The sequence below is a fragment of the Gorilla gorilla genome, chromosome 9, assembly GCF_029281585.2.
Source record: "Gorilla gorilla gorilla isolate KB3781 chromosome 9, NHGRI_mGorGor1-v2.1_pri, whole genome shotgun sequence".
In the NCBI taxonomy this organism is placed as follows: Eukaryota; Metazoa; Chordata; class Mammalia; order Primates; family Hominidae; genus Gorilla; species Gorilla gorilla.
Window position 1 is genome coordinate 15,657,526 of NC_073233.2, and position 27,864 is coordinate 15,685,389.

At 42.5% G+C, this 27,864-nt stretch overlaps 1 protein-coding gene across 1 annotated transcript in view; it reads right to left on the reverse strand.

The window, feature by feature from the left end:
- Positions 1–3,205: 3,205 nt before the first annotated feature.
- TMEM41B (transmembrane protein 41B) overlaps positions 3,206–27,864 on the reverse strand; it is a 35,340-nt gene continuing 10,681 nt past the window's right edge. Inside the window, exons 2-8 of the mRNA XM_063710645.1 lie at positions 23,400–23,517; positions 19,084–19,212; positions 10,989–11,082; positions 10,251–10,355; positions 9,003–9,141; positions 5,911–6,133; positions 3,206–3,588 (exon numbers count right to left, since the gene is read on the reverse strand). Of these exons, the coding sequence (XP_063566715.1) occupies positions 5,964–6,133; positions 9,003–9,141; positions 10,251–10,355; positions 10,989–11,082; positions 19,084–19,212; positions 23,400–23,517 (755 nt within the window). The 3' untranslated portion in view covers positions 3,206–3,588; positions 5,911–5,963. The remainder of the gene's footprint in view (positions 3,589–5,910; positions 6,134–9,002; positions 9,142–10,250; positions 10,356–10,988; positions 11,083–19,083; positions 19,213–23,399; positions 23,518–27,864) is intronic.

Sequence of the window (27,864 nt, forward strand, 5' to 3'; positions counted from 1 at the left end):
GAACACATCAGCTGATGAACTCCCGGGTGCTCAAACGCTTTCTGTCCAACACTCAATGAGGAGTTCACCATGTACAATCGAAAAAATTCCACGTATAGTGTAGAAAAACGTAAGCTTCACAAATATGGGCTTTCTTAAGACTAGAAACACCAATACATCTAGGGAAGTAGTGATGCACTCAGCTACCTCTGACACATCTTTACAAAAGAAGTCACATATGCCTCACTTCCCCATACCCTGTGTCCCACTAGCCTCCAACACCTTGCCCGGAACCAGCATCAGGATCCTCATGTCTCTCAAACACAAGCTTACTAAATCAGCTGAAAATTAGACATTACCCTTCATCTATCATAACCCACAGCAACAAAGAAGCCACAAAGAATAGTCAGCCTCAGGATAACTCTGATACCCCATGGTGAGGAAGTATGAAGTTGAAGCAACAGGAGGAGCAAATGACTGATGACTTCCCCAAGTGATGGAAGATGCAACTTTCCCAGATGTGTGAGCTTGTGTATTTCTGTTTGAGCTTTTTTTTTTTTTTTTTGAGATGTAGTCTCTGTTTGTCGCCCAGGCTGAATTGCAGTGGCGCTATCTCGGCTCACTGCAACCTCCGCCTCCTGGGTTCAAGCGGTTCTCTTACCTCAGCCTCCAGAGTAGCTAGGATTACAGGCGTGTGCCACCACACCCGGGTAATTTTTGTATTTTATTAGAGAATAGGGTCTTGCTATGTTGCCCAAGCTGGTCTGGAACTCCTTAGCTCAGGCAATCCACCTACTCAGCCTCCCAAACTGCTGAGATTACAGGCATGAGCCACCACACCCAGCCTGTTTGAGCTTACTTCTATGTGAGTAAGCATTTGTGCATAGTGGTAATCATGTATGTATATTATGTGCTTACATATATTAGATGTATGTGTTTGCATGTGTAAATAATTGTATGTGTGTACTTTATATGAGTGTGTGGGCCATGCGTGGTGGCTCATGACTGTAATTCCAGCACTTGGGGAGGCCGAGGCAGGTGGATCGCCAGAGGTTAGGAGTTCGAGACCAGTCTGGGCAACATGGTGAAACCCCGTCTCTACTAAAAATACCAAAATTAGCCGGGTGTGGTGGCATGTGCCTGTAGTTCCAGCTACTCGGGAGGCTGAGGCAGGAGAATTGCTCAAACCCGGGATGCGGAGGTTGCAGTGAGCCAAGATCATGCCACTGCACTCCAGCCTGGGAGACAAGAGAAAAAGTCCGTCAAAAAAAAAAAAAAAAGAAAGAAAGGAAAGAAAGAGAGGAAGGAAGGAAGGAGAAAGAAAGGAAAGAGAGAGAAAGAAAGGGAGAGAGAAAGAAAGAAAGAAAGAAAGAAAGAAAGAAAGAAAGAAAGAAAGAAAGAAAGAGAGAGAAGAGTGTGTGTGTGAAGGCTGAGACAGGGTAGGGTAGCTGGACCAAGGAAGCAAAAGAGTCCCTTTGGCTCTCCTACAAGCCCAGGAGTGACTCCAGTGCTCCCTTCAGCCTCTTCCCCCTTCTCCCTGGGTCCCCCTAGGTTGAGAGTATTTTGAGAGTATGGGTGGATGACTTTATCTGTGCTGCACCCACCCTTCTCCCTTACACTGTGAACACAGTGGCCTCCTTATTCCCATCAGTTTGAGAGCCAAGAGCTTCCTAGGAAAGGCTGGATGATATAATGAAGGGAAGTGAACGGCACTTGGACCAGATCCCAAAAGGAAGATATATTTAGCCATCTAAATAGCTGAGCTGAGCTCTTAAAAGCTTTGGGGAATAAAATAATTGTTCTGTATTTTGATTGCATGGTGATTACACGATTATGTTTTCCAAAACCTATAGAACTGTATATTATAGGAAGCAAAGCATCTTTTAGCTGCCTTAGTGCAGTAGGTAGCGCGTCAGTCTCAAAATCTGAAGGTCCTGAGTTCGAGCCTCAGAGAGGGAAAGGTCACCTTATTAAGCTGGTGAAGGAACGCGAGCTTGCCTGTGTTATATTTTTGAGACAGAGTCATTTATTTATTTATTTATTTATTTAATTTATTTACTTATTTAGACAGAGTTTTGTTCTTGTCGCCCAGGCTGGAGTGCAATGGTACGATCTCGGCTCACTGTAACCTCCGCCTCCCAGGTTCAAGTAACTCTTGTGCCTCAGCCTACTGGGTAGCTGGGATTACAGGCGCCCGCCACCACGCCCAGCTAATTTTTTTTTTTTTTTTGAGATGGAGTCTCGCTCTGTCACCCAGGCTGGAGTGCAGTGGCATGATCTCGGTTCACTGTAACCTCCATCTCCTAGGTTCAAGCGATTCCCCTGCCTCAGCCTCCTGAATAACTGGGATTACAGGTGCTCGCCACCACGACCAGCTAATTTTTGTATTTTTAGTAGAGACGGGGGTTTCACCATGTTGGTCAGGCTGGTCTCGAACTCCTGACATTGTTATCCGCCCACCTAGGCCTCCCAAAGTGCTGGGATTACAGGAGTGAGCCACCATGCCCGGCCTTTTTTTTTTTTTTTTGAGAGGGAATCTTGCTCTGTCGCCCAGGCTGGAGTGCAGTGGGGGGATCTTCGCTCACTACAACCTTTGCTTCCGGGGTTTAAGCAATTCTCCTGCCTCGGCCTCCCGAGTAGCTGGGATTACATGTGCATGACACCACACCCAGCTAATTTTTGTATTTTTAGTAGACACAGGGTTTTGCCATGTTGGCCAGGCTGGTCTCGAACTCCTGACCTCAGGTGATCCACCCACCTTGGCCTCTGGAAGTGCTAGGATTACAGGTGTGAGCTACCGTGCCCGGCCATTTCATTGTTCTTAGTGGTGAAAATGTACATTGAAATTTAAGAATATACTTTTATTCAACAAAGAGTTTGTTTTTAGTTTTTTAAGACAGAGTCTGGCTCTGTCGCCCAGGCTGGAATGCAGTGGCACAATTTCATCTCATGGCAACCTCCACCTTCTGGGTTCAAGTGATTCTCCTGCCTCAGCCTCCCAAGTAGCTAGGACTATAGGCGTGTGCCACCACACCTGGCTAATTTTTCATATGTTTAGTAGAGATGGGGTTTCACTGTGATGGCCAGGCTGGTCTTGGAACTCCTGACTGCAGGTGATCCACCTGCTTCGACCTTCCAAAGTGCTGGGATTACAGGCGTGAGCCACCTTGCTCGGCCAGAGTTTTTTAATGTAAGTACTTCCATGAAATAAATCCCAAATGTGACATTTAGGTTTCTCCAATACAATTTATTATTATTACATTTTAGCTTGCATTTACTAAGTGTCATGGAAATATACTCAAAATAACAGAGCTCCAGAGAAAGACCGTTAACTAAGAAAGAAGTTTCACTTTCTTAGCTTGTCAACTTCTAGTTAGCCTGCTTGCCTCTGCACCACAGATGCTTGTCTTCTTGTGGTTGTTACCACAAGCCAAAGCTTGAATTTACATGTGGCATCAGGCCAAGTCTGTGAATCTGTGAAGACAGGCCATCAACTGCACTGAGGGTACAGCCTGCTGAAGGGTCCTTTCTTGACAGTCAATGATGATGAATCTGGAAAAACTGTCTATTCTCTTAGGAGAAGAAAATATACCCCACCTAAAGTCGCAGCTACCATTAACAAAAAAAAAAAAAATAGCAAAGGGAAAGAATCAATGGTAAGGACAGTAAATATACTCTGAGAATAGAGTAAGTACAATTTACACACGCTGGAGTAAATAGTGAAGCTTCTACTGAGTTCTACTGAGTCTAAGCTCTTTTATTTTTAAAATTCTGATAAAAATTTACTCAATTACATTTTATACATTAATATTTAGTGAATTTGTCCAAAAAGGCTATGTTTAATTTATGTGTAAAAATAACAAAAGATGTATCAGTCAGTCTCTGGGCAATAAGAAAGGAAGAAAGCCTTGCTAGAAATAATAAATAATCTCACGCAAAAGGCCAGGTGACATAAGAATACTACAATAATCAATATATTTTCTTTGTATTTACAATAAAATCCATCTGTTAATACTGTGATAGAAAAAATAATCAGTCCACATCATGTAATAAAAACAGGCTTTGAGGATGATTATACCTCTCATAATAAAAACATACAAGGATTTCTCACAGCTAAAGTACTTTTCAACATAATGACAGTCATGGGTGAAGGTAAAACTGACAGAGTACTTTAGATCAACTATGTCCTACAGTCAAGGAATCAAGGGCATTACCCATTTACCAAGCAGCAAAAAGCACTTTCATTTTTCCAGAACTATTTAAATATAGTAGTTGCCATGTGATCAGTTAATTTTACTTTGTGAGTTAGATAAAGTAAAGACTAAATTGGGAAACTGCAATAAGTAATCAAAAGTAGCTCCAAACAACAAAGCCATCAATAGAAACAAAAGGCATTTTTCTAGGTGTATCATGCATAAAAAGAATAATTACATAATATTATTAAATATATTCCTTAATGACCAGATTAATAAATGAGGTAAAATTTAGTCATTGGAACAAATAAACTATATTAATCACTTGTGTTTTGCTGTCACTGTTTAAAATAATTAACTTAATGTCTAAAAACTACATACTCTTGAGTGTTTCCTTCTTAGAGCCCCTTGTGGGATATTAAAGAGCCATAACAAATTATCTGAATATAAATTATCAATACCAGGCTGGGCACAGTGGCTCATGCCTATAATCCCAGCACTTTGGGAGGTGGAAGTGGGCATATAGCCTGAGGTCAGGAGTTCAAGACCAGCCCGGCCAACATGGTGAAACCCCGTCTCTACTAAAAACACAAAAATTAGCTGGGCATGGTGGCACACACCTGTAATCCCAGCTACTCAGGAGGCTGGGCCAGGAGAATCGCTTGAACCCAGGAGGCGGAGTTTGCAGTGTGCCGAGATGACACCACGCACTCCACTCCAGCCTGGGCAACAGCAAGACTCCGTCTCAAAAAAAAAAAAAAATTATCAATACCAAATATGATACAGTTATGTAATACCCATTTTGCATATGCACAGTGGAAATACTGTAAAAACTACAAGATAAAAGAAAACAGACTGGCCAGAACTTTAAATTTCAGACTAATCCATGGTAAAAATCTAGATGATAAAAAACAAAAATAAAATTAACAAAATAGATAACTTGATATCCTTTCCATATTCAGTCGTCTACTAACATGCCATCTCCAAACAAATCCATTACCTCAAAAGAGGAAGAAAATGGGCCAGGCGCGGTGGCTCACGCCTGTAATCCCAGCACTTTGGGAGGCCAAGGCGGGCAGATCACGAGGTCAGGAGATCGAGACCATCCTGGCTAACACGGTGAAACCCTGTCTCTACTAAAAATACAAAAAAATTAGCCGGGCATGGTGGCAGGCGCCTGTAGTCCCAGCTACTCGGGAGGCTGAGACAGGAGAATGGCGTGAACCCAGGAGGTGGAGCTTGCAGTGAGCGGAGATTGCGCGACTGCACTCCAGCCTGGGCGGCAGAGCTAGACTCCGTCTCAAAACAAAAAAAAAAAAAAAAGAAAAGAGGAAGAAAGTGTAAATCTCTTTTTAAGTTTTCCAGTTTATGCTCTGAAAAAAGCCTAACATTAACAAAACCTGCAACACTACTTTAAAAAATCTAGAATTTAAAAATATCTATTTTAGTTATTAAAGATAAAAAATATTCAATTAAATTGAACGAATTAGCTGGATCAACAATTTCCTACCACACTACTATTATCTACAGCTACCCTTGGTATAATAATTTATAAGATGTCTAAGATGTCTACCTTAACTATTGATAGCACTTTTCACAGTATACCAATTTCCATTTTTTACTTTCTTCTCCCCTTGTCACTTAAATGTATTACTTTAACTATCTGATAGCAAATTTTATTTTACAAATTCCTTGTTTAATTACTGAAGAGGTGATTTTAAAACATAAATGGATGCACCTGTTAATCCTGAGATGGTGATGACAGCAAAACTAAAAATCAGATGATTATTTTTACTCAAATTTCTGCTTTAGTTTTTTTTGGAAGATGGCTGGCAGAATAGAAAGAACAGCCAAGATCATCAGAATAAATATTGAGTTCCAGGAAACAGCTTCTCCTGCTGTTGTAAGTTGATACAGTGTTGTTCCTGCCTTAATGGCTACAAAAGAAGGAGGTGCGACACCTGAAATAAAATATAAAAAGATACAGTAAAAACCACCACAATTGTTTTTAAAAAATTAAAATGTTCTGTGTGCATAAAGTTTCTTAAAACAACACAGCTATTTCCATTTTGGAAAAAAATTTAAGAATTTAAAGCTCAAGTTTATTTCCATATAAAGAATTCAATCTTTCCTAATCACCTCTTAAGGATAATGATTTTTTTTTTTTGAGACGGAGTTTCGCTCTTGTTGCCCCCGCTGGAACACGATGGCGCAATCTTGGCTCACTGCAACCTCCGCCTCCCGGGTTCAAACAATTCTCCTGCCTCAGCCTCCTGAGTAGCTGGGATTACAGGCATGTGCCACCACACCCGGCTAATTTTGTATTTTCAGTAGAGATGGGGTTTCTCCATGTTGATCAGAATGGTCTCAAACTCCCGACCTCAGATGATCCGCCCACCTCAGCCTCCCAAAGTGCTGGGATTACAGGCATGAGCCCCTGCACCTGGCCAGAATAATGAATTTTAAAAACCCAAGAAAAGGGCCCAGAGAATAGTTTTACATTTATCAAAAATGCTTTTGTTTTCTCCCCCCGAGAGTTTGACTCTATCGCACAGGCTTGAGTGCAGTGGTGCAATCATCACTCATTGCAGCCTCAGTCTCTCGAGGCTCAGGTGATTGTCCCACCTCAGCTTTCTGAGCAGCTGGGACTACAGGCGTGTACCACCACACCCAGGCAAAAGTTCTGAATTTTTTGTCAAGAGAGGGGGTTTTGCCATATTGCCCAGGCTGGTCTCTGTAACTCCCAGGCTCAGGCAATTCACACGCCTCAGCCTCCCAAAGTGCTGGGATTACAAGTGTGAGCCACCACACCCAGACTATCAAAAACCTTAAAAGAAAAAAAAACAGGCCCGGCGCAGTGGCTCATACGTGTAATCCCAGCACCTTGGGAAGCCAAGGCAGGCAAGATCACCTGAGGTCAGGAGTTTGAGACCAGCCTGGCCAACATGGTGAAACTCCATCTCTACTAAAAATACAAAAATTAGCTAGGTGTGTTGGCGCACACCTGTAATCCCAGCTACTTGGGAGGCTGAGGCAGAAGAATCACTTGAACCTAGGAGGTGGAGGTTGCAATGAGCTGAGATCACGCCACTGCACTCCAGCCTGGGCGACAGAGAGAGAATCTGTCTCAAAAAGAAAAAAAAAAAGAAAGAAACGTGCTCTGTTCTAGCAATTTCAAGGTCAAGATACTCAAAGTGTGAGTAAAGAGAGCAGTGTATACAAAAGTACATAGAGAATGATGACATTTCACTAAAAATCAAAACAAAGGGAAATAAATTACTTTGGCCAAAGCTGAAATTAACTAAATCTCTGGCTTTCACCTATAAAATGGAGATAGAAACAAAAATTCTCTCTTTAGATTCCATGGATATGACATTTAACAAAATTAAAAGTTCCCCATGCTGATGTAAGTTTGTCCATTTTTTTTTCTTTTCTTTTCATTCTTTCCTTCTTTCTTTTTTTTTTTTTTTTGAGACAGTGTCTTGCTGTCACCCAGGCTGGAGTGCAGTGGCACGATCTCGGTTCACTGCAACCTCTGCCTCCTGGGTTCAAGTGATTCTCCTGCCTCAGCCTCCTGAGTAGCTGAGACTACAGGCACCTGCCACCACATTCAGCTAATTTTTGTATTTTTAGTAGAGACAGGGTTTTACCATATTGGCCAGGCTGGTCTCGAACTCTTGACCTTGTGATCCACCCGCCTTGGCCTACCAAAGTGCTGGGATTATAGGCGTGAACCACCGCGCCCGGCTAATTTTTTTTTTTAAAGTAGCAATAAATAATTGATTTTGGTTATTCTTTTCAAAAAGACATATTCTCACAAGTATTAACTTAAGCTTTAATAGGTATTCAATATGTAAGAAATCTGCTCATATTTTTGACTTCTAAACAATTCAACTCGAACTGGAAAGAAGAGCAAAACACTCCTACAAAGAATCATGAGAATTCACAAAATATGTAAGTAATTTTCATGTCCACTGATTAATTTCAAAATCAAGTATTATTTCCTTAAAAGCAAGAAAGTTTGTTGATCCTTGCTTTTTCCATACTTTTGATAACATCCACAATAAATGCTGGTTTCAGTAAAAGGAAAAATAGGATCAATTCTCTACTGAAAATTCAAGTTCAACATTTTAATATTTGATTAGAAAACAAAGGAGCTATTTTGCCAAAGCAACATTTACAAAAAAAAAAAAAAAAAAAGGGCTGGGTGCGGTGGCTCACGCCTATAATCCCAGCACTTTGGGAGGCTGAGGTAGGCGGACCATGAGGTCAGGAATTCGAGACCAGCCTGGCCAACATGGTAAAACCCCATTTCTACTAATAATACAAAAATTAGCCAGACGTGGTGGCGTGTGCCTGTAGTACCAGCTCCTTGGGAGGCTGAGGCAGGAGAATCGCTTGAACCCGGGAGGCGGAGATTGCAGTGAGCCGAGATCATGCCACTGTACTCCAGCCTGGGCGACAGATCGAGACTCGGGGAAGAGGAAGGGGAAGGGACATAGGAGAAAATTGCTCAAAAAAGGCAATTTGATTTTTTTTCCTCTCCACTTAGAGGGACTGGAAGTTACAGGTCCTGCTTAACCCTGTATCATTAAAACGATATACAGTAGAAAGTGTTCTTCTTTAAAGAGGCGACACAAAAATATAACCTAAATCAACACAATTCAACAAACACTTCTGAGCATCTATTTATACAGCCAGGCTTTGTGCCCAAGAATTCTAGATGGTGCTGGCATAATCTGCAGAGAGCATGCATGTAATCTAGCCCAGCTGGACACTGTTAGATATGTACACAGTGAGCTCATACACAGCAAGAACCAGAGGGCTTACCTAGAAAAGTACCAATAAAAAAAACTTTCAACGGCACGTTTATCACAGGAGATGTGATATTAATAAACCAATTAGGCAGAAATGGTGTTATTCTCAAAAATATAATGTAGTTAATGAGATGTTCTCTATGACGTTCAACCTGTCATAAGAAAGAAAAGAATTAGCATCAGATGAGGACAACTTCAAAATAAGTTGCTTAATATAAACACCTTATTTCAAATTCTCATTCCTGATACTTCAGAGTATACCCAATAGAAATGATCAGGCTGGCGCGGTGGTTCATGCCTGTAATCCCAGCACTTTGGGAGGCTGAGGCGGGCGGATCACCTGAGGTCAGGAGTTCGAGAACAGCCTGGCTAACATGGTGAAACCCGTTTCTACTAAAAATACAAACAATTAGCCGGGCGTGGTGGCATGCGCCTGAAATCCTAGCTACTTGGGAGGCTGAGGCAGGAGAATCGCTTGAACCCGGGAGGCAGAGGTTGCAGTGAGCCAAGATCACGCCATTGCACTTCAGCTTGGGCAACAAGAGCGAAACTCTGACTCAAAAAAGAAAAGAAATGATCAAAAAACGCCAGTGGTGACTCATGCCTGTAATCCCAGCACTTTGGGAGGCTGAGGCAGGTGGGTCATCTGAGGTCTGGAGTTCGAGACCAGCCTGGCCAACATGGTAAAACCCTGTCTCTACTAAAAATACAAAAAATTAGCCAGGCGTGGTGGCATGTACCTATAATCCCAGCTACTTGGGAGGCTGAGGGAGGCAGGAGAAATGCTTGAACCGAGGAGGTAGAGGTTGCAGTGAGCCGAGGTCATGCCACTGCACTCCAGCCTGGGTGACAGAGTAAGACTCCGTCTCAAAAAAAGAAAAGAAAAAAATGCACTGGGAGTTGGCTGATACAAGTGTTTCCATAACAGATGCACACAATACTGCATTAACATAAAACAGATAGGTATCTAATTATGTGGATGCCTTTATATTCACACTGACTTCTCTGCTGATTAAATTTACTAAGATGAAGAATTAAAAATTACCATCACAGGTCTGAAACATTTGTATTTGAAATTAATAACATTCACGTTTGCCTACCACCCATTTTTATTTGGTCAGAAGATAATTCTTATTACTTGAGTTAACTTAGGAATTAATTTATGTTGGGTTAATACATGTAGTTAATTCATGTAGGGACTAAACACAGACCTTCCGATTAACAAAGAGTTACATCAAATAATTTAAAAATACATGTTTACCTGCTGTGACCATTTTACTGCTTTCTCTGTTAGGTATTTGTATACAACTGGTCTCCCAACTAAATAGGAAAGCATATAACAGAAAGAGGCACCAAGTCCAGAACACTGGAAAACAAAAGAAGCCATAAGCATTTTGTATTTTTCCGTCTTACTCACACTGATTTATTCATCTGAGTAAAAAGCTCAATTAATTTACTTCTTTCAGAGGTGGGGAGGGTACTCTGCATGACATCTCTTGTGCAGAGATGATCTAGTACTTTCTCAGACCAAAATGTACCTCAAATGAGGTCAGCTAAAACAAACTGGCACTTGTGATTACACCTAGTGACTATATCCAAATAATTAATGCTAGGCTTTAGCCTAAGAATAAAATTTCAGGAGCCAATTTCCACCCCCACCCCCACCCCGACCCCCCAGTTCCTAAGCTTGAAAACACCACCTCTGGCTCTGGGACTTAACTCATTGTGCTCACCAACACTCCTTGGACTGTCGCAGTTACAAAATCCAATAGGAAAGAAAAGCTAAAACATAGCTTATAAATGCAACTAAGTCTATAATTGGTCTGTTCTGGGGGAAAAACAAATTATAACACCTCCTTGTGGAGGGACTTTAACATTAACTCCTCTTCAATTAATGAGTTTATGCTTACATAGACTAGTAGGATTAAAGTATCATCATCATCCTCATCACTCTATTGTTTCTTTTTTCAGTCTCCCAATTTTATTTTTTCATACTTACCAAACAAACAAGAAATAAGGCTAGTGGAAAGGGATAAAGAAACCCTGAGAGTATACTGAGAAATATAGAGCCTGGAATAGCAAATGTTTGCAAGCTGGTAACTTTTAAGTTAAGGATTAGAACATAATTAAGTAGAATTTTAAAAGACAAATGTAACATTTCAGGAAAAAAGTATAAATACAAAAATTATCATATAATGAGATTATATCCAAAGGTCTAGCCTCTAAGTTGACCATTTACTAAACAGTATCATAAATACTAGTAACTGTGTGCTACTAAAAGGTTTCCAAGACAAAAATCCATATGTTCTAGATAGAGAGGAACCGGGCACTTTGGGGGAGGAACAAAAGAAAAAAGAAAAGGTCTTCCGTAATCTTTTAGTGCTTCTCTAATACATTTTATTTTACTCCCAAATGTTTTCAGGGAAATCATGTACATACAATTATTTCTAATTTAACTATGAAGGTTTACCTAAATTCACTACTCATTTTAAAGGAATAGGAACTACAAGAGAATAAAAGAAAATAAGAAAAATAAGAATAGAAATTACAAAATATAGTAAAAGTCACAAATCTTATTTGAGAAGGGGTCTTGCTTTGTCACCCAGGCTGGAATGCAGTGGCGCACTCATGGCTCACTGCAGCCTCAAACGCCCAAGCTCAAGCAATTCTCCCACTTCAGCCTCGCAAGTAGCTGGGATCACGGACGTGTGTCACCACACCAATTTTTATTATTTGTAGAGATGAGGTCTGGCTGAGTTGCCCAGGCTAGTCTTGAACTCCTGGGCTCAAACGATCCTCCCACATTGGACTCCCAAAGTGTTGAGGTTTCAGATATGAGCGACTACACCCGGGCCACAAATCTTGTTTTTAAAATAGAATTTTTTTTTTTTTACTTTCCTGTCGTTCCCAGTTTGGATCTGAACCTTTTTCCCCTCTAATATGATTTACTCACAAGTCAAAGTGAATTCCCTCAACATCTCTCCATCTATCTTCACTCATTAACTATTCCTTTTTCTCTAGTTCCCATTTTACTCATGTTCTCATTTCAATCTCCTCCTCCTTCCTCCTGGGTTTTTTCACCTTCAACTCTGTTCTCTTTCACAGGATGCCTCCTCTACAAAACTACTCAGTTGTCTATAACTTAAAAAACAACCTCAACCAGGGTATCCTATCCAGCTACTGCTCATCTTCACTTCCTCAGAGGAGATTCTCTCCTCGTTCCCTGTGACCTGCTTTACTATTCCACTATGCTATTGAAACTTCCTCACAGCCAATAACAACTTTTTCTCAATAGTCACCTTTCAGTGATCCCTGCATAGGATTAGACTTCATCCTGCATGAAACATGGCTTCAGTGAACTGTACTTTTTCTTCTACATTACAGGTAATTTCTTCTCTATATTTTTCTCTTTGCCCTCAACTCTGAAATTTCTCTAACATTCTGTTAGCCACACAATCCCTTTTCTTTGATAAATTTGGCAATTTCCATGGCTTCATGTATCAACCACATATAGTACTAAAAACTCAAAATTCTCTTTGGTTCATCAGCCTCAAATTTTCCACCTGTCTCCTACATGTCTCCATCAAAAACAAAACACACACACACACACACTTTTTGGGTTAAGATTGTACTATATGGGCCGGGTGGGGTGGCTCATGCCTGTAATCCCAGCACTTAGGGAGTCCGAGGCAGGCGGATCACAAAGTCAGGAGATCGAGACCATCCTGGCCAACATGGTGAAACCCTGTGTCTACTAAAATAGAAAAAACTAGCCGGGCATGGTGGTGGGCGCCTGTAGTCCCAGCTACTTGGGAAGCCGAGGCAGGGGAATCGCTTGAACCCAGGAGGCAGGAGATTGCAGTGAGCCGAGATCTCGCCACTGCACGCCAGCCTGGCAACAGAGCGAGACTCCATCTCAAAAACAAAACAAAACAAAACATCATATTATGAATAGTTTCACACATATATAAATGTAGAAATACTCAATGTAAATGACGAGTTGATGGGTGCAGCAAACCAACGTGGCACACATATACATATGTAACAAACCTGCACGCTGTGCACATGTACCCCAGAACTTAAAGTATAATAATAAAAAAGGAAAGAAAGAAAAGAAAGCAAGACTCCAAAGGATGAAAGGAGATAAATGGAAATTTTCCCTTGAGGAAATTGAGAGGAGCAGAAATAAATGAGGACAAGTTCCCAGGAAGTGTTTTGTTGTTTTTGTTGTTATTGTTTAACGCAACTGTATTTTTTCCTTTCCCAAAATTTGGTGCAATTCCTACTTCTCTGAAAAGGAAACCTAAAATTACAGCTGAAATTGGGGGAAAAAAACAAAGTAGAGAAACTAGTGTTATGATGCCCTATATTAACATATTTCAGGCTGGGCACAGTGGCTCCCGCCTGTAATCCCAATACTTTAGGCATCTGAGGGTGGATCACTTGAGACTAGGAGTTGAAGAACAGCCTGGCCAACATGAAGAAAACCTGTCTTTAATAAAAATACAAAAACTGGCCAGGCACAGTGGCTCATGCCTGTAATGCCAGGTACTCAGGAGGCTGGGAAACGAGAATCTCTTGAACCCACAGGGCAGACGTTGTAGTGAGCCGAGATCATGCCACTGACCTCTGGCCTGGGAAATAGAGTGAGACTCTGTCTCAAAAAAAATAAAAATAAAAATAAGGCTGGGTGCAGTGGCTCATACCTGTAAATCCCAACACTTTGGGAGGCCAAGGCAGGTGGATCATGAGGTCAGGAGTTCGAGATGAGCCTGCCCAGCATAGTGAAACCACGTCTCTACTAAAAATACAAAAATCAGCTGGGCGTGGTGGTGTGCGCCTGTAGTCCCAGCTACTTGGGAGGTTGAGGCAGGAGAATCGCTTGAACCCGGGAGGCGGAGGTTGTGGTAAGCCGAGATTGTGCCATTGCACTCCAGCCTGGGTAACAGAGTGAGACTCCATCTCAAAAATAAATAAATAAATAAAATAAATAAAAATAGGCCAGGTGCAGTGGCTTACGCCTGTAATCCCAGCACTTTGGGAGGCCGAGGCGGGTGAATCACCTGACGTCAGGAGTTTGAGACCAGACTGACCAATATGGTAAAAGGCCATCTCTCCTAAAAATACAAAAATTAGGCCGGGCACGGTGGCTCATGCCTGTAATCCCAGCACTTTGGGAGGCCGAGGCGGGCGGATCATGAGGTCAGGAGATCAAGACCATCCTGGCTAACACGGTGAAACCCCATCTCCACTAAAAAAATACAAAAAAATTAGCCGGGCATGGTGGCGGGCATCTGTAGTCCCAGCTACTTGGGAGGCTGAGGCAGGAAAATGGTGTGAACCCGGAAGGCAGCGCTTGCAGTGAGCCAAGATCACGCCACTGCACTCCAGCCTGGCCGACGGAGCAAGACTCCGTCTCAAAAAAAAAAAAAAAAAATTAGCCAGGCATGGTGGCACGTGCCTGTTGTCCCAGCTACTCGGGAGGCTGAGACAGGAGAATCACTTGAGCACAGGAGGCAGAGGTTGCAGCGAGCCCAGATCGCGCCACTGCACTCCAGCCTGGGCAACAAGAGCAAGACTCTGTCTCAAAAAATAAATAAATCAATAAAATAAATAAAAATAAAAAACCCACATTTTTCAATGTCCGAATATTTTAATATCATTAAAATAATTCCTTTTCTACCAGGTGTGGTGGCTTATACCTGTAATCCCAGCACGTTGGGAGGCTGAGGCAGGTGGATCATGAGGTCAGGAGTTCAAAGAATACAAAAAATTAGCTGGGCACAGTGGCAGCTGCCTGTAATCTCAGCTACTTGGCAAGCTGAAGCAGGAGAATTGCTTGAACTCAGGCAGCGGAGGTTGCAGTGGGCCGAGATAGCGTCGCTACACTCCAACCTGGGAAACAGAGTGAGACTCCCATCTCAAAAAAAAAATAATAATAATAAAAATAAATTCTTTTTTTTTTTTTTGAGACTGAGTCTCGCTCTGTCGCCAGGCTGGAGTGCAGTGGCATGATCCCGGCTCACTGCAACCCCTGCCTCCCAGGTTCAAGCGATTCTCCTGCCTCAGCCTCCCGAGTAGCTTGGATTACAAGCGTGTGCCATCGCGCCCAGCTAATTTTTTTTATTTTTAGTACAGACAGGTTTCACCATGTTGGCCAGGATAGTCTCCATCTCCTGATCTCGTGATCCACCCCCCTTGACCTCCCAAAGTGCTGGGATTACAGGTGTGGCCTCCACGCCCGGCCAATTCCTTTTTTTTTCCTTTCGTTTTTGCGGTAGGAGTCTCGCTCTGTCGTCCAGGCTGGAGGGCAGTGGCGTGATCTCAGCTCACTGCAATCTCCGCATCCCGGGTTCAAGCAATTCTCTGCCTCAGCCTCCCGAGTAGTTGGAATCACAGACGCCTGCCACCACAACTGGCTAATTTTTGTATTTTTAGTAGAGACAGGGTTTCACCATCTTGGTCAGGTTGGTCTTGAACTCCAGACCTCGTGATCCACCTGCCACAGCCTCCCAAAGTACTGGAATTATAGGTGTTAGCCACTGTGCCTGGCCTCCTTTTCTTTTTAACATAAATATGATACCATTGTCAGACTTCAAGAAATTAACTATAATTCCTTATTGTCCTAAAGACTAGTCTGATCAGAATCTAAAAGTCCACACAAAGTATTTGCTCAAAGGATCACTTAAGCATAGGGTCTTTATTTTTTCTTTCTTTCAATTTACTGAAGAAACCAGATCATTTGTAGAATTTACCATTTATTGAATTTTGCCTATTGGATACTTAGGGTAGTTTATGTTCTATCCTTTATCTTATACTAGTAGTCAAAACTATGCTTCCTTTTAAATGGGAATGTGACTTGAGCTTAACTTTGTTTAGATTTCTCTTACACTGAAAAATCTTGGTTCTTGATAACACCAACATAGTTGCCTATTTGTGCTTTATATACTATGAAACATAAAGTAAATGTATAAAATATATACTATGCATTAGTATTAATAATCTAAAACGTTTCCACATATTTAAATATTTTACAACATTATTATTACTAACAATATGATTACTAAAAACAGTTTTAAGATTTTTGGCTAGGCCTGGTGACTCACACCTGTAATCCCAGCACCTTGGGAGGCTGAGGTGGGAGGATCACTTGAGCCCAGGAGTTCCAGTTCGAGACCAGCCTGGGCAACATGATGAAATCCCATCGCTACAAAAAAATACATGAAGAGACAGGATTTCTTCATGTTGGTCAGGCTGGTCTTGAACTCCCAACCTCAGGTGATCAGCCTGCCTCGGTCTCCCAAAGTGCTGGGATTATAGGTGTGAGCCACCACACCCGGCCCTGATAATACTATTCTTAATTTTTGAGGAACTGCCATACTATTTTCCATAGTAGCTGCATCATTTTGCATTCCCACTAACAGTGCTCAAGAGTTCCAATTTCTCCACATCCTTGCCAACACTTGTTATTTTCATAATAGCCATCCTAATGAGTGTGAGGTTGTTTTTGATTCTTAAGATTCCTGCTATTCTTTTTTCATTTTGATTTTGTAATTATGTAAAACATTTACTTGGTTCTAAAGTCAAACCTACGCTAAGAAAAGTTTCAGTCCTACCATTTTATCTCTCTCCCTACAGGTAAACATTTTTACTGGTTTATTTATTTGAGATACAGTCTCACTGTCACCTAGGCTGGAGTGCAGAGGCTAAATGTTTCGCTGTAGCCTCAACTTCCCTGGGCTCAGGTGATCTTCCCACCTCAGCCTCCCAAGTAGCTAGGACTACAGGCATGTACCAAGACATCCAGCTAATTTTTGTATTTCTCGTAGAAACTGGGTCTAGCTACATTGCCCAAGCCAGTCTCGAACCACTGGCCTCACACAATCCTCCTGCTGAAGCCTCCCAAAGTGCTGGGATTACAGGAATGAGCCACTACACCCGGCCAATTAGTTTTTTAAGAAAAATATAACAAGATACTTATGTATATGAGTGTACTCATATTATCCCCTTCTTAGATAAAACACAGCATATTTGTCTACTATTTTGCCCTTTGTTCTTTCACTTATCTGTATATTGTGAGTTAATACCTCAACAACATATGATTACTTCTGATTCTTTTTATTTTTGTTATTTTTATTTTTTGGGGATGGAATCTTGCTGTCGCCAAGGCTGGAGTGCAGTAGCACGATCTTGGCTCACTGCAACCTCCACCTCCTGGGTTCAGGTGATCCTCCTGCCTCAGCCTCCTGAGTAGTTGGGATTATAGGCGTGCAATCACCACGCCCAGCTAATTTTTGTATTTTTAGTAGAGATGGCGTTTCACTATGTTGGCCAGGCTGGTCTGAACTCCTGACCTCACGTGATTCACCCACCTCGGGCTCCCAAAGTGCTGGTGTTACAGGCATGAGCCACCATACCTGGCTACTTCTGATTCTTTTTAAATAGCTATATAATATCCCAGTGTTGTCAGGCGTGGCGGCTCGCGACTGAAATCCCAGCACTTTGGGAGGCTGAGGAGCTCAGGAGTTCAACACCAGCCCAGACAACACAGCAAAACCTGGCATCTACAAAAAAATCCCAAATGTAACTGGGTGTGCCTGTGGTTCCAGCTACTCGGGAGGCTGAGGTGGGAGGATCACTTGAGCCCAGGAGGCTGAGGCTGCAGTGAGCCATGATCATGCCACTGCACTCCAGCCTGGGTGACAGGGGGAGAACCTGTCTCAAAAAAAAAAAGCCAGGCGCAGTGGCTCTCACCTGTAATCCCAGCACTTTGGGAGGCTGAGATGGGCAGATCACCTGAGGTCAGGGGTTCCAGACGACCCTGGCCAACATGGTGAAACTCCGTCTCTACTGAAAATACAAAAACCGGCCGGGCGCGGTGGCTCACGCCTGTAATCCCAGCACTTTGGGAGGCCGAGGCGGGAGGATCACGAGGTCAGGAGATCGAGACCATCCTGGCTAACACGGTGAAACCCCGTCTCTACTAAAAATACTAAAAATTAGCCGGGCGTTGTGGCGGGCGCCTGTAGTCCCAGCTACTCGGGAGGCTGAGGCAGGAGAATGGCGTGAACCCAGGAGGCGGAGCTTGCAGTGAGCCGAGATCGCGCCACTGCACTCCAGCCTGGGTGACAGAGCGAGACTCCGTCTCAAAAAAAAAAAAAAAAAAAAAAGAAAATACAAAAACTAACCAAGTATGGCGGCAGGCGCCTGTAATCCCAGCTGCTTGGGAGGCTGAGACTGGAGAATCTCTTGAACCTAGGAGGTGGAGGTTGCAGTGACCAGAGATTGTGCCCAGCCTGTGTGACAAGAGCGAAACTCCAACTCAAAAACAAACAACAAAAAAAGTTGGTTTAAAAAGGATGATTACTTTTACAACATCAAGAAGTAAATTACGTCTTTCATTAACTGAGAAGATCTGGAAAACAGTTTGGATAAGAATAAAAGGTATTAACAAATCAAATGAAAATTAAACTCCACAATATGCAAAATTAAGCACCCATAGCTAAGCAGTTTGAAATAAAGCTATTTTCCTGACTAGTTAAAATGTAATATATTTCTATAAAATATATATCAAAAATTGTAAAAAACATTCATTCCTTTGAATAAGTATCTTAAGAATTTTTACAAAAGAAACAATGCAAGAAAAAACATGAACAAAGGAGATTCATAATACATACCTATAAAAATTAACAATAAATTATATCTCCAAACCTAACAGAACAATTATAAAAATACTATGGTGACTAGTAATTCAAAATAATTATATAAACTAGTATCATCAGTTAACGAATACAATTATAAATCAAACCCATAAAATAAACATCTTAATAACATGCAATAAACGAAAATGTTTGATAAGTGAAAAAAGCAGAATACAAAAGAACTTCTAATAAATATTCAGACATAAAAACAATTAGTTCAGCAAATAGGATTAAAGTGATAATTTTTTTCCATTTTAAATTTTCAATTATTTAATATTGTTACACTGCAATAACAAATTTTAAAAGGAAAATAGTTATGTATAAATGAAGAGCAGACCTTTTACACTTTTTCTTGAACAAAATTAGAAAACATTTTTTCAGTTAAAAGGATACAAAATATATGTAGCAAAATAAGCTACAAGTACTTGAACATAAAAGGTGTCCTTGTATTTGGATAAAACTTTTCCTAGAGCCTTGGCATCATCCATATCTCTGGGAACCTTCATATTCACTCTTTCTTCTCTAAAGAAATAAAGTGAAAAATTTTAGAACAGAATTTTGCCAAGATAATATCAAAGTCAAGTTCACAACATGAAGTTTTATCCAAAATGATTTCATGCCTTGATCTATTAAGTCTAAATTAGCAATTTTTAAGTTTAAAAGTTTATAATTTTTCTTTTGTTTTGAGACATAGAGTCTTGCTCTGTTGCCCAGGCTGCAGTGCAGTGGTGGAATCTCAGTTCACAGCAATCTCTGCCTCCCAGGTACAAATGATTCTCCTGCCTCAGCCTTCTGAGAAGCTGGGATCACAGGCGTGCACCACCATGCCCAGCTAACTTTTGTATTTTTAGTAGAGAGGGAGTTTCACCATGTTGCCAGGCTGGTCTCAAACTCCTGTGCTCAAATGATCCTCCTGCCTCGGCCTCCCAAAGTGCTGGGATTACAGGAGTGAGCAACCGCACCTGGCCTATAAATTATTATTAATTTCATTTTATTTTTATTATTATTTTTGACACAGAGTCTCACTCTGTTGCCCAGGCTGGAGTGCATTGGCACGATCTCGGCTCAGTGCAACCTCCACCTCCTGGGTTCAGGTGAGTTTCCTGCCTCAGTCTCCCAAGTAGCTGGGATTACAGGCACGTCCCACCATGCCTGGCTAATTTTTGTATTTTTAGTAGAGACGGGGTTTCACCATGTTGGCCAGGCTGGTCTCAAATTCCTGACCTCAGGTGATCCACCCGCCTTGGCCTCCCAACGTGCTGGGATTACATGAGTGAGCCACCATGCCCGGCTATAAATTATTTTTTAATGCTTTAATATAATTTCATGAGACAGGCAATTTTTTCTTTTTAATGTCTCAGCAGAATCAGAGACAGGTAATTTATATATGAAGGTTCTGGATGACGCAAACCAAGGGTTAAAGGCATTTGTTCCAACATCGAAACAAATTTTAACTTGAATATAAGAAATGAACCACTGGCCAGGCACGTGGTGGCTCACGCCTGTAATCCCAGCACTTTGGGAAGCTGAGGCGGGTGGATCACCTGACGTGAGGAGTTCGAGACCAGCCTGGCAAACATGTTGAAACCCCGTCTCTACTAAAAATACAAAAATTAGCTGGGCATGGTGGTGCACGCCTGTAATCCCAGCTACTCAGGAGGCTGGGGCAGGACAATCACTTAAACCCGGGAGGCGGAGGCTGCAGTGAGCCTCCAGCCTGGGCAACAGAGACTCCGTCTCAAAAAAAAAAAAAAAAAAAAAAAGAAAAAAAGAACCACTGATGTTAGTAAATTAAAAACATTTAACATCATTTTGGGTAATCCTGATGATAAACTAAATAATAATTTACAATGAAAATTAAGTAAAAATGTAACAAATTCACAGTTCAAACATTTTCTTGAATACCACAGATCAAAGTCCACAAAAAACTGCAAGTTTTCCATTACTTTTACTCTATATTTGGCACTTTGTTTGGAACTGAATGATTTTTTGCTTAGGAAAGCCTCGAATAATCACCTTTGTGTTTCATGCATATTATGATCATTTCTTTTTTTTTGTTTGTTCTTTAGGCAGGCTCCCATGCTCTGTCACCCAGGCTGGATGGAGTGCAATGGCACGATCATAGCTCAGTATTACCTCCATCTCCTAGGTTCAAGTGATCCTCCCACCTCAGCCTACTGAGTAGCTGGGACTGCAGGCACGTGCCGCTATGCTCTGCTAGTTGTTGTTTTTTTTAGATAGAGTCCTGCTCTGTCTCCCAGGTTGGAGTGCAGTGGCGTGATCTCGGCCCACTGCAAGCTCCGCCTCCCGGGTTCACGCCATTCTCCTGCCTCGGCCTCCCAAGTAGCTGGGACTACGGGCGCCCGCCACCACGCCCAGCTATTTTTATTTTTAGTAGAGATGGGGTTTCTCCATGTTAGCAAGTCCGGTCTCAAACTCCTGACCTCACGTGATCCGCCCACCTTGGCCTCCCAAAGTACTGGGGTTACAGGCATGAGCCACCGCGCCAGGCCGCTCTGCTAATTTCAAAATTTTGTATAGGCTGGGCGCGGTGGCCTAGGCCTATAATCCCAGCACTTTGGCAGGCCGAGGTGGGTGGATCACGAGGTCAGGAGTTCAAGACCAGCCTGGGCAGCACAGTGAAACCCCATCTCTACTAAAAATACAAAAATTAGCTGGGCATGGTGGCACACATCTACAGTCCCAACTACTTGGGAGGCTGAGGCAGGAGAATCGCTTGAACTGGGAGGTGTGGGCTGCAGTAAGCCGAGATTGCACCACGGCACTCCAGCCTGGGCGACAGAGTGAGACTCTGTCTCAAAAAAATAAATAAATAAAGTTTTTTATACAGATGGGGTCTCGCTATGTGACCCAGGCTGTTCTCAAACTCCTGGATTCAAGTGATCCTCCCAAAGTGCTAGGACTAAAGGCATGAGTCCTCATTTGTCTACATGATAAAAAAAATTTAACTGACCTGTGGCTGGGAACAGTGGCTCACACCTGTAATCTCAGCACCCACCCTGTCTCTACAAAAAATTAAAGAACTAGCAGAGCATAGTGGTGCATGCCTGTACTCCTACCTACTCGGGAAACTGAGGTAGGGGATCATTTCAGCCCAGGAGGTTGAGGCTGCAGTGAGCCATAATTGTGCCACTACACTTCAGCCTGGGTAACAGAGCAAGACCCTGCCTGCAAAAAAAAAAAAAAGAGGTGTGAGCCCCTCTTTCTCAAGTCCAGTAAGATACCCAGTAAACTAAAGGTTCCTACTTATGAAATTTATAAAACTAAAAAGACTCTAGGCTGGGCACAGTGGCTCATGCCTGTAATCCCAGCATTTTGGGAGGTCAAGGTGGGCAGATCACATGAGGCCAGGAGTTCAAGACCAGCTTGGCCAACATGGCAAAACCGCATCTCTACTAAAAATACAAAAATTAGCCGGGTGTGGTGGCACACACCTGTAATTCCGGCTACTCGCGAGACTGAGGCAGGAGAATCGCTTGAACCCAGGAGGTGGAGGTTGCAGTGGGCTGAGATGGCACCATTGCACTCCAGCCTGGGCAACCATCTCAAAACTCAGTCTCAAAAAAGAAAAAAAAAACATTGTGGGCTGGGCACAGTGGCTCACGCCTGTAATCCTAGTACTCTGGGAGGCCAAGGTGGGCAGATCACTTGAAGCCAGGAGTTTGGGACCAGCCTGGCCAACATGTTTAAAACCCCATCTCTACTAAAAATACAAAAATTAGCCAGCCGTGGTGGCACACACCTATAATCCCAACTACTCAGAGGACTGAGGCACAAAAATCCTTCAACTCAGGAGAGGAGGCAGAGATCACAGTAAGCCAAAATCAACACCACTTACTCCAGCCTGGGTGATAGAGTGAAACTACCTCAAATGAAGAAAAAAAAAAAAAAGAATTGTGAAGGAAGGCAATTTGGAGAAAACATGACCTTCCTGACACTTTGAAATCACATTTCACAGTTCTCCATTACCACATCAGGCTGGCCCTGGTTGAAAGTCTAACTACATCTTAGTAGTCCTTCATATAATCTATGATTATACCAGGGTGGTATTACTAGGGTTTAATAGCTCTGGGATATTTTGCCCTTCTAAAATATATTTCCAGGCTGGGCACGGTGGCTCAAGCCTATAATCCCAGCACTTTGGGAGGCCGAGGCAGGTGGATCACCTGAGGTCAGGAGTTCAAGACCAGCCTGGCCAACATGGTGAAACCCTGTCTCTACTAAAAATACAAAAATTAGCTGGGTGTGGTGGCCCACCCCGATAATCCCAGCTACTCGAGAGGCTGAGGCGGGAGAACTGCTTGAACCTGGGAGGCAGGGCTTATACAGTGAGCTGAGATCACGCAACTGCATTCCAGCCTGGGTGACAGGGCAAGACTCTGTCTCAAAAAAAAAAAAGAAAAAAGAAAGCATATATACACACACACACACACACACACACACACACACACACACGTGTGTGTGTATATAAATATATATATATACACACACACATATAGATGTATGTATTTCCACATGGGTTTTGCCGTGTTGCCCAGGCTGGTCTCGCACTCCTGGACTCAACCAATCCACCCACCTTGGCCTCCCAAAGTGTTGAGATTACAGGCATCAGCTACTGCACTTGGCCTTAATCCACTTTCATCTTATAAATATCTATACATTTTCAGTTTATCTCTCAGTATACTTACTCACTAAGCTGAGGAAAATTTTTATATACCAAAAACATAACAAAAGCTGCAGATAAGAAAATGGACACCAATATAAGGAGTGACATTCTTGCTGATCCAGCTTCTGCCCAGGATTTTTCTGGAAGAAAAAAGAAGGTATAATTAAGATAAATATAAAGGAAGACATGCCAGCAAGTCATTTCTGTACATGCTTTCCTTCCAGAAAATGGTGCGTGCTTTTGCCTAAAACGATGTGACATTAAATTTAAGCACTGGGCCGGGCACAGTGGCTCACGCCTGTAATCCCAGCACTTTGGGAAGCCGAGGCAGGTAGATCACTTGAGGTTGGGAGTTCGAGACCAACCTCACCAACATGGAGAAACTCCGTCTCTACTAAAAATACAAAATTAGCTGGGCATGGTGGTGCATGCCTGTAATCCCAGCTATTCGGGAGGCTGAGGCAGGAGAATCACTTAAATTTGGGAGGTAGAGGTTGCGGTGAGTGGAGATAGAGCCATTGCACTCCAGCCTGGGCAACAAGAGCAAAACTTTGTCTAAAAAAATAAAAACAATAATTAAATTTAAGCACTGTACAGTACTTGAAGTTTAATAACTGGATATATTACTTTGGGGGGATATATCCATTTTAGAAGTATGAAAAAGCAGAACACCAGACTCTGTAGCATTGGCTTACTGATAAGCCAAAGGGGAAAAAAAGAACATTGTTCTAAATGCTCTAAATTTTATCATACTGTCAATTTCATATTTCTATACTGGGAGCCAACAGCATAGACAAAATGGCCCCTTTGGAAAAATGAGGTAATTTGGCAATTACTTCACCTGTTTTAAGAACATAAATATTCACAAATGCAACTGGTGAAATATTATACTTTCTACCAAATGCATCGGAATATAAACTTGAATCTCAAATGTTTCGGGTACCTCTGCAACTCCAACAATCGGAGAATATTTATAGTCCCTCAAAAGGTAATCTCAGTCTTAGCTTAAATAATTATATGAACGAGGCCAGGCACAGTGGCTCACGCCTGTAATCCCAGCACTTTGGGAAGCCGAAGCGGGCAGATCACGAGGTCAGGAGATCGAGACCATCCTGGCTAACATGGTGAAACCCCGTCTCTACTAAAAATACAAAAAATTAGCTGGGCATGGTGGCAGGCGCCTGTAGTCCCAGCTACTCGGGAGGCTGAGGCAGGAGAATTGTGTGAACCCGGGAGGCGGAGCTTGCAGTGTGCTGAGATCGCACCACTGCACTCCAGCCTGGGCGACAGAGCAAGATTCTGTCTCAAAAAAAAAAAAAAAAAAAAAAAAATTATATTAACAATAAAAGTATGGAATGAGATTCCAGAAGCAGTAAGCAGAAGAAAGTACGGGACTGTTTTGCCAGGAACTGGGCAATAGCGCGAAGGCCAGGACAACTTTACATTGCACTCACTGGGGAAGAGGTAGGAGTGTGTGACTCAATTTTTATTTTACCATTATCCCTTGTATACACTGATAATACTCAAGAGTATTTAAAAATATGTATACTGTATGGCCCGGCATGATGGCCCGCGCCTGTAATCCCAGCACTTTGGGAGGCCGAGGCAGCCAGATCACAAGGTCAGGAGATCGAGACCATCCTGGCTAACACGGTGAACCCCCATCTCTGCTAAAAATACAAAAAATTAGCTGGGCGTGGTGGTGGGCACTTGTAGTCCCAGCTACTTGGGAGGCTGAGGCAGGAGAATGGCATGAACCTGGGAGGCGGAGCTTGCAGTGAGCCAAGATTGCACCACTGCACCCCAGCCTAAAAAAAATGTATACTATAATTCAGATTTATTATTTTTAGTTCCCTTAGAATGGATTCAACTATTGCACAGGTGGCTTTCAAACACGCGTTTATGAAGTATCCTAAAAGTACTGAACTGCCTATACTCTCTTTAGCAAATCCTTCTTCATAAAAGTTTACAAATGTGTATTAGACAGCTGTCATTGCTGCTCTGCCCCATCTCCCTTCCCTTGAATTAATATCCTTCCCCTGTCCCATAAGGGGGCCAATCTCAGTAGCCCCTATTCTAACATTCTACCCTCCCAAACCCAGAAGACTGTCTGGCCCAGGGTTGGACACCTCACCCAAGTAGTAACAAATCATTACTGGCTGACCAGATTTTCTCTTCATAATTTGAACTAAAAGAGATACTGGTTGTCAAGCGATAGTGGGACTTGGAGCTAAAAGGTTAAACGGTGGAGAACACAGTAAGCCAAAGTGGTACGCCGAAGACATGTATCAGAAAACAGGAAAGGTTGGAACAGAAACCCAGAGAAGCAGAATTGGGAAATATAGCTAAGCTACTTGCTGATTTCTAACGTTCCACTTCCCCAATGCCTAGCTCTATTTCTTGCTCATAAATGCCAGTTGAGATTCTCTCTTATATTATTATTCTCGTTTTTTTTTTTTTTTTTTTTTTGAGACGGAGTCCTGCTTAGTCACCCAGGCTGGAGTGCAGTGGCACAATCTCGGCTCACTGCAACCTCCACCTCCCGGGTTCACACCATTCTCCTGCCTCAGCCTCCCCAGTAGCTAGAACTACAGACACCCGCCAAGATGCCCGGCTAATTTTTTTTTTGTATTTTTAGTAGAGATGGGGTTTCACCATGTTAGCTAGGATGGTCTTATCTCCTGACCTTGTGATCCACCCGCCTCGGCCTCCCAAAGTGCTGGGATTACAGGCGTGAGCCACAGCGCCCAGCATTATTTTTCTCTTGTTTTAACAATCTTCCTTTTTTCCTAGTTTAAACTGATGTCTATTTCTTTCAACCAAAAAGTCTTGACTAAATAAAAGATGAGCTTCATTTTTATCCCTTGTCTCACTACAACAATTGGCATTAGTAAGATTTTGCTGATTTTTTTACCCCCACAAGAGACAGGGTCTCCCTATGTTGCCCAGGCTGGACTTGAACTCCTGGGCTCCAGCAATCCTCCCACTTCAGCCCCTCAAGTAGCTGGCACTACAGGCATGTAACACTGAGCCCTGACTAGATATTACTAAATTCTATGTTGAACACATAGAGAAATAGAAACCAACTAGCTCCTTGCTATTCAAAGAATGTTTGGTAGACTACATGAATCAGCATTATCAGGAAGCTTGCTGGAAATTCAGATTCCCACTGAAGCAAAAATCTGCATTTTAATGATACTCGTGATCTTCATGCACATTAAAGTTTGAAAAGCTAAAATCTGGCCCACTTTTACTAGTAAGAGGCCCAAAGAAGAAGGGTATACTATTTTTTTAAAAAAATTCCTGAGCCAGAGTGGTGGTGGTGTACACCTATAGTCCCAACTACTCAAGAAGCTCAGTCAGGAGGATCACTTAAGCACAGAACTTTGATTCCGGCCTGGGCAACACAGTGAGACCCTGTCTCTAAAAGGAACCAAATAATGTGAAGTGTATTTCCAAAGCATTTTGTTGTTGTTGTCTGAGAAGGAGTCTCGCTCTGTTGCCCAGGCTGGACTACAGTGGCACGATCTTGGCTCACTGCAACCTCCACCTCCCAGGTTCAAGCAATTCTCCTGCCTCAGCCTCCCAAGTAGCTGGGATTACAGGCATGTGCCACCACACTGGCTAATTTTTTTTGTATTTTTAGTAGAGACAGGGTTTCACCATATCGGCCAGGCTGGTCCAAGTGATTGTCTTGCCTCAGCCTCCCAAGTAGCCGGGACTACAGACGTGTGCTAGCACACCCAGCTAATTTTTATATTTTTAGTAGAGATGGGGGTTTCACCATGTTAGCCAGGCTGGTCTTGAACTCCTGACCTCAGGTGATCTGCCCACCTCGGCCTACCAAAGTGCAGGGATTATAGGCGTGAGCGAAAGTGCCCAGTCTGCAAGGCATTTTAATATCTATTTATAATTTACCTGTAATTTCTGTTGAAATAAGAATTGCTTAGGTTAGTGCTTTGATAATACTAAATATAAATTATTCTTACCTATTCATTAATTTTAGCTAGTTTTCTATAAAGTTTTAGTTATGTGAAAAACTAAATTATCTTTTCCTACTTTCAGTAATCTAAACAATCTAACTTCCCAACTAGTCCCTATTATTCTTTTTCTTTTTTCTTTTTTTTTTTTTTTTTTTGAGACGGAGTCTTGCTCTGTGGCCCAGCCTCTGTCACCCAGCCTGGAGTGCAGTGACAGGATCTCAGCTCACTGCAACCTCTGCCTCCCAGGTTCAAGCCATTCTCCCATCTCAGCCTCTGGAGTAGCTGGGATTACAGGCACGCGCCACGAGGACCGACTAATTTTTGTATTTTTCGTAGAAACGGAGTTTCACATTGTTGGCCAGGCTGGTCTCGAACTCCTGACGTCAGGTGATCCGCCCATTTTGGCCTCCCAAAGCGTTAGGATTACAGGCGTGAGCCACCGCGCCCGGCCTCCAATCAGTCCCTATTATTCTAACTTTGTTATATTTCATCTTAATCTCAAAA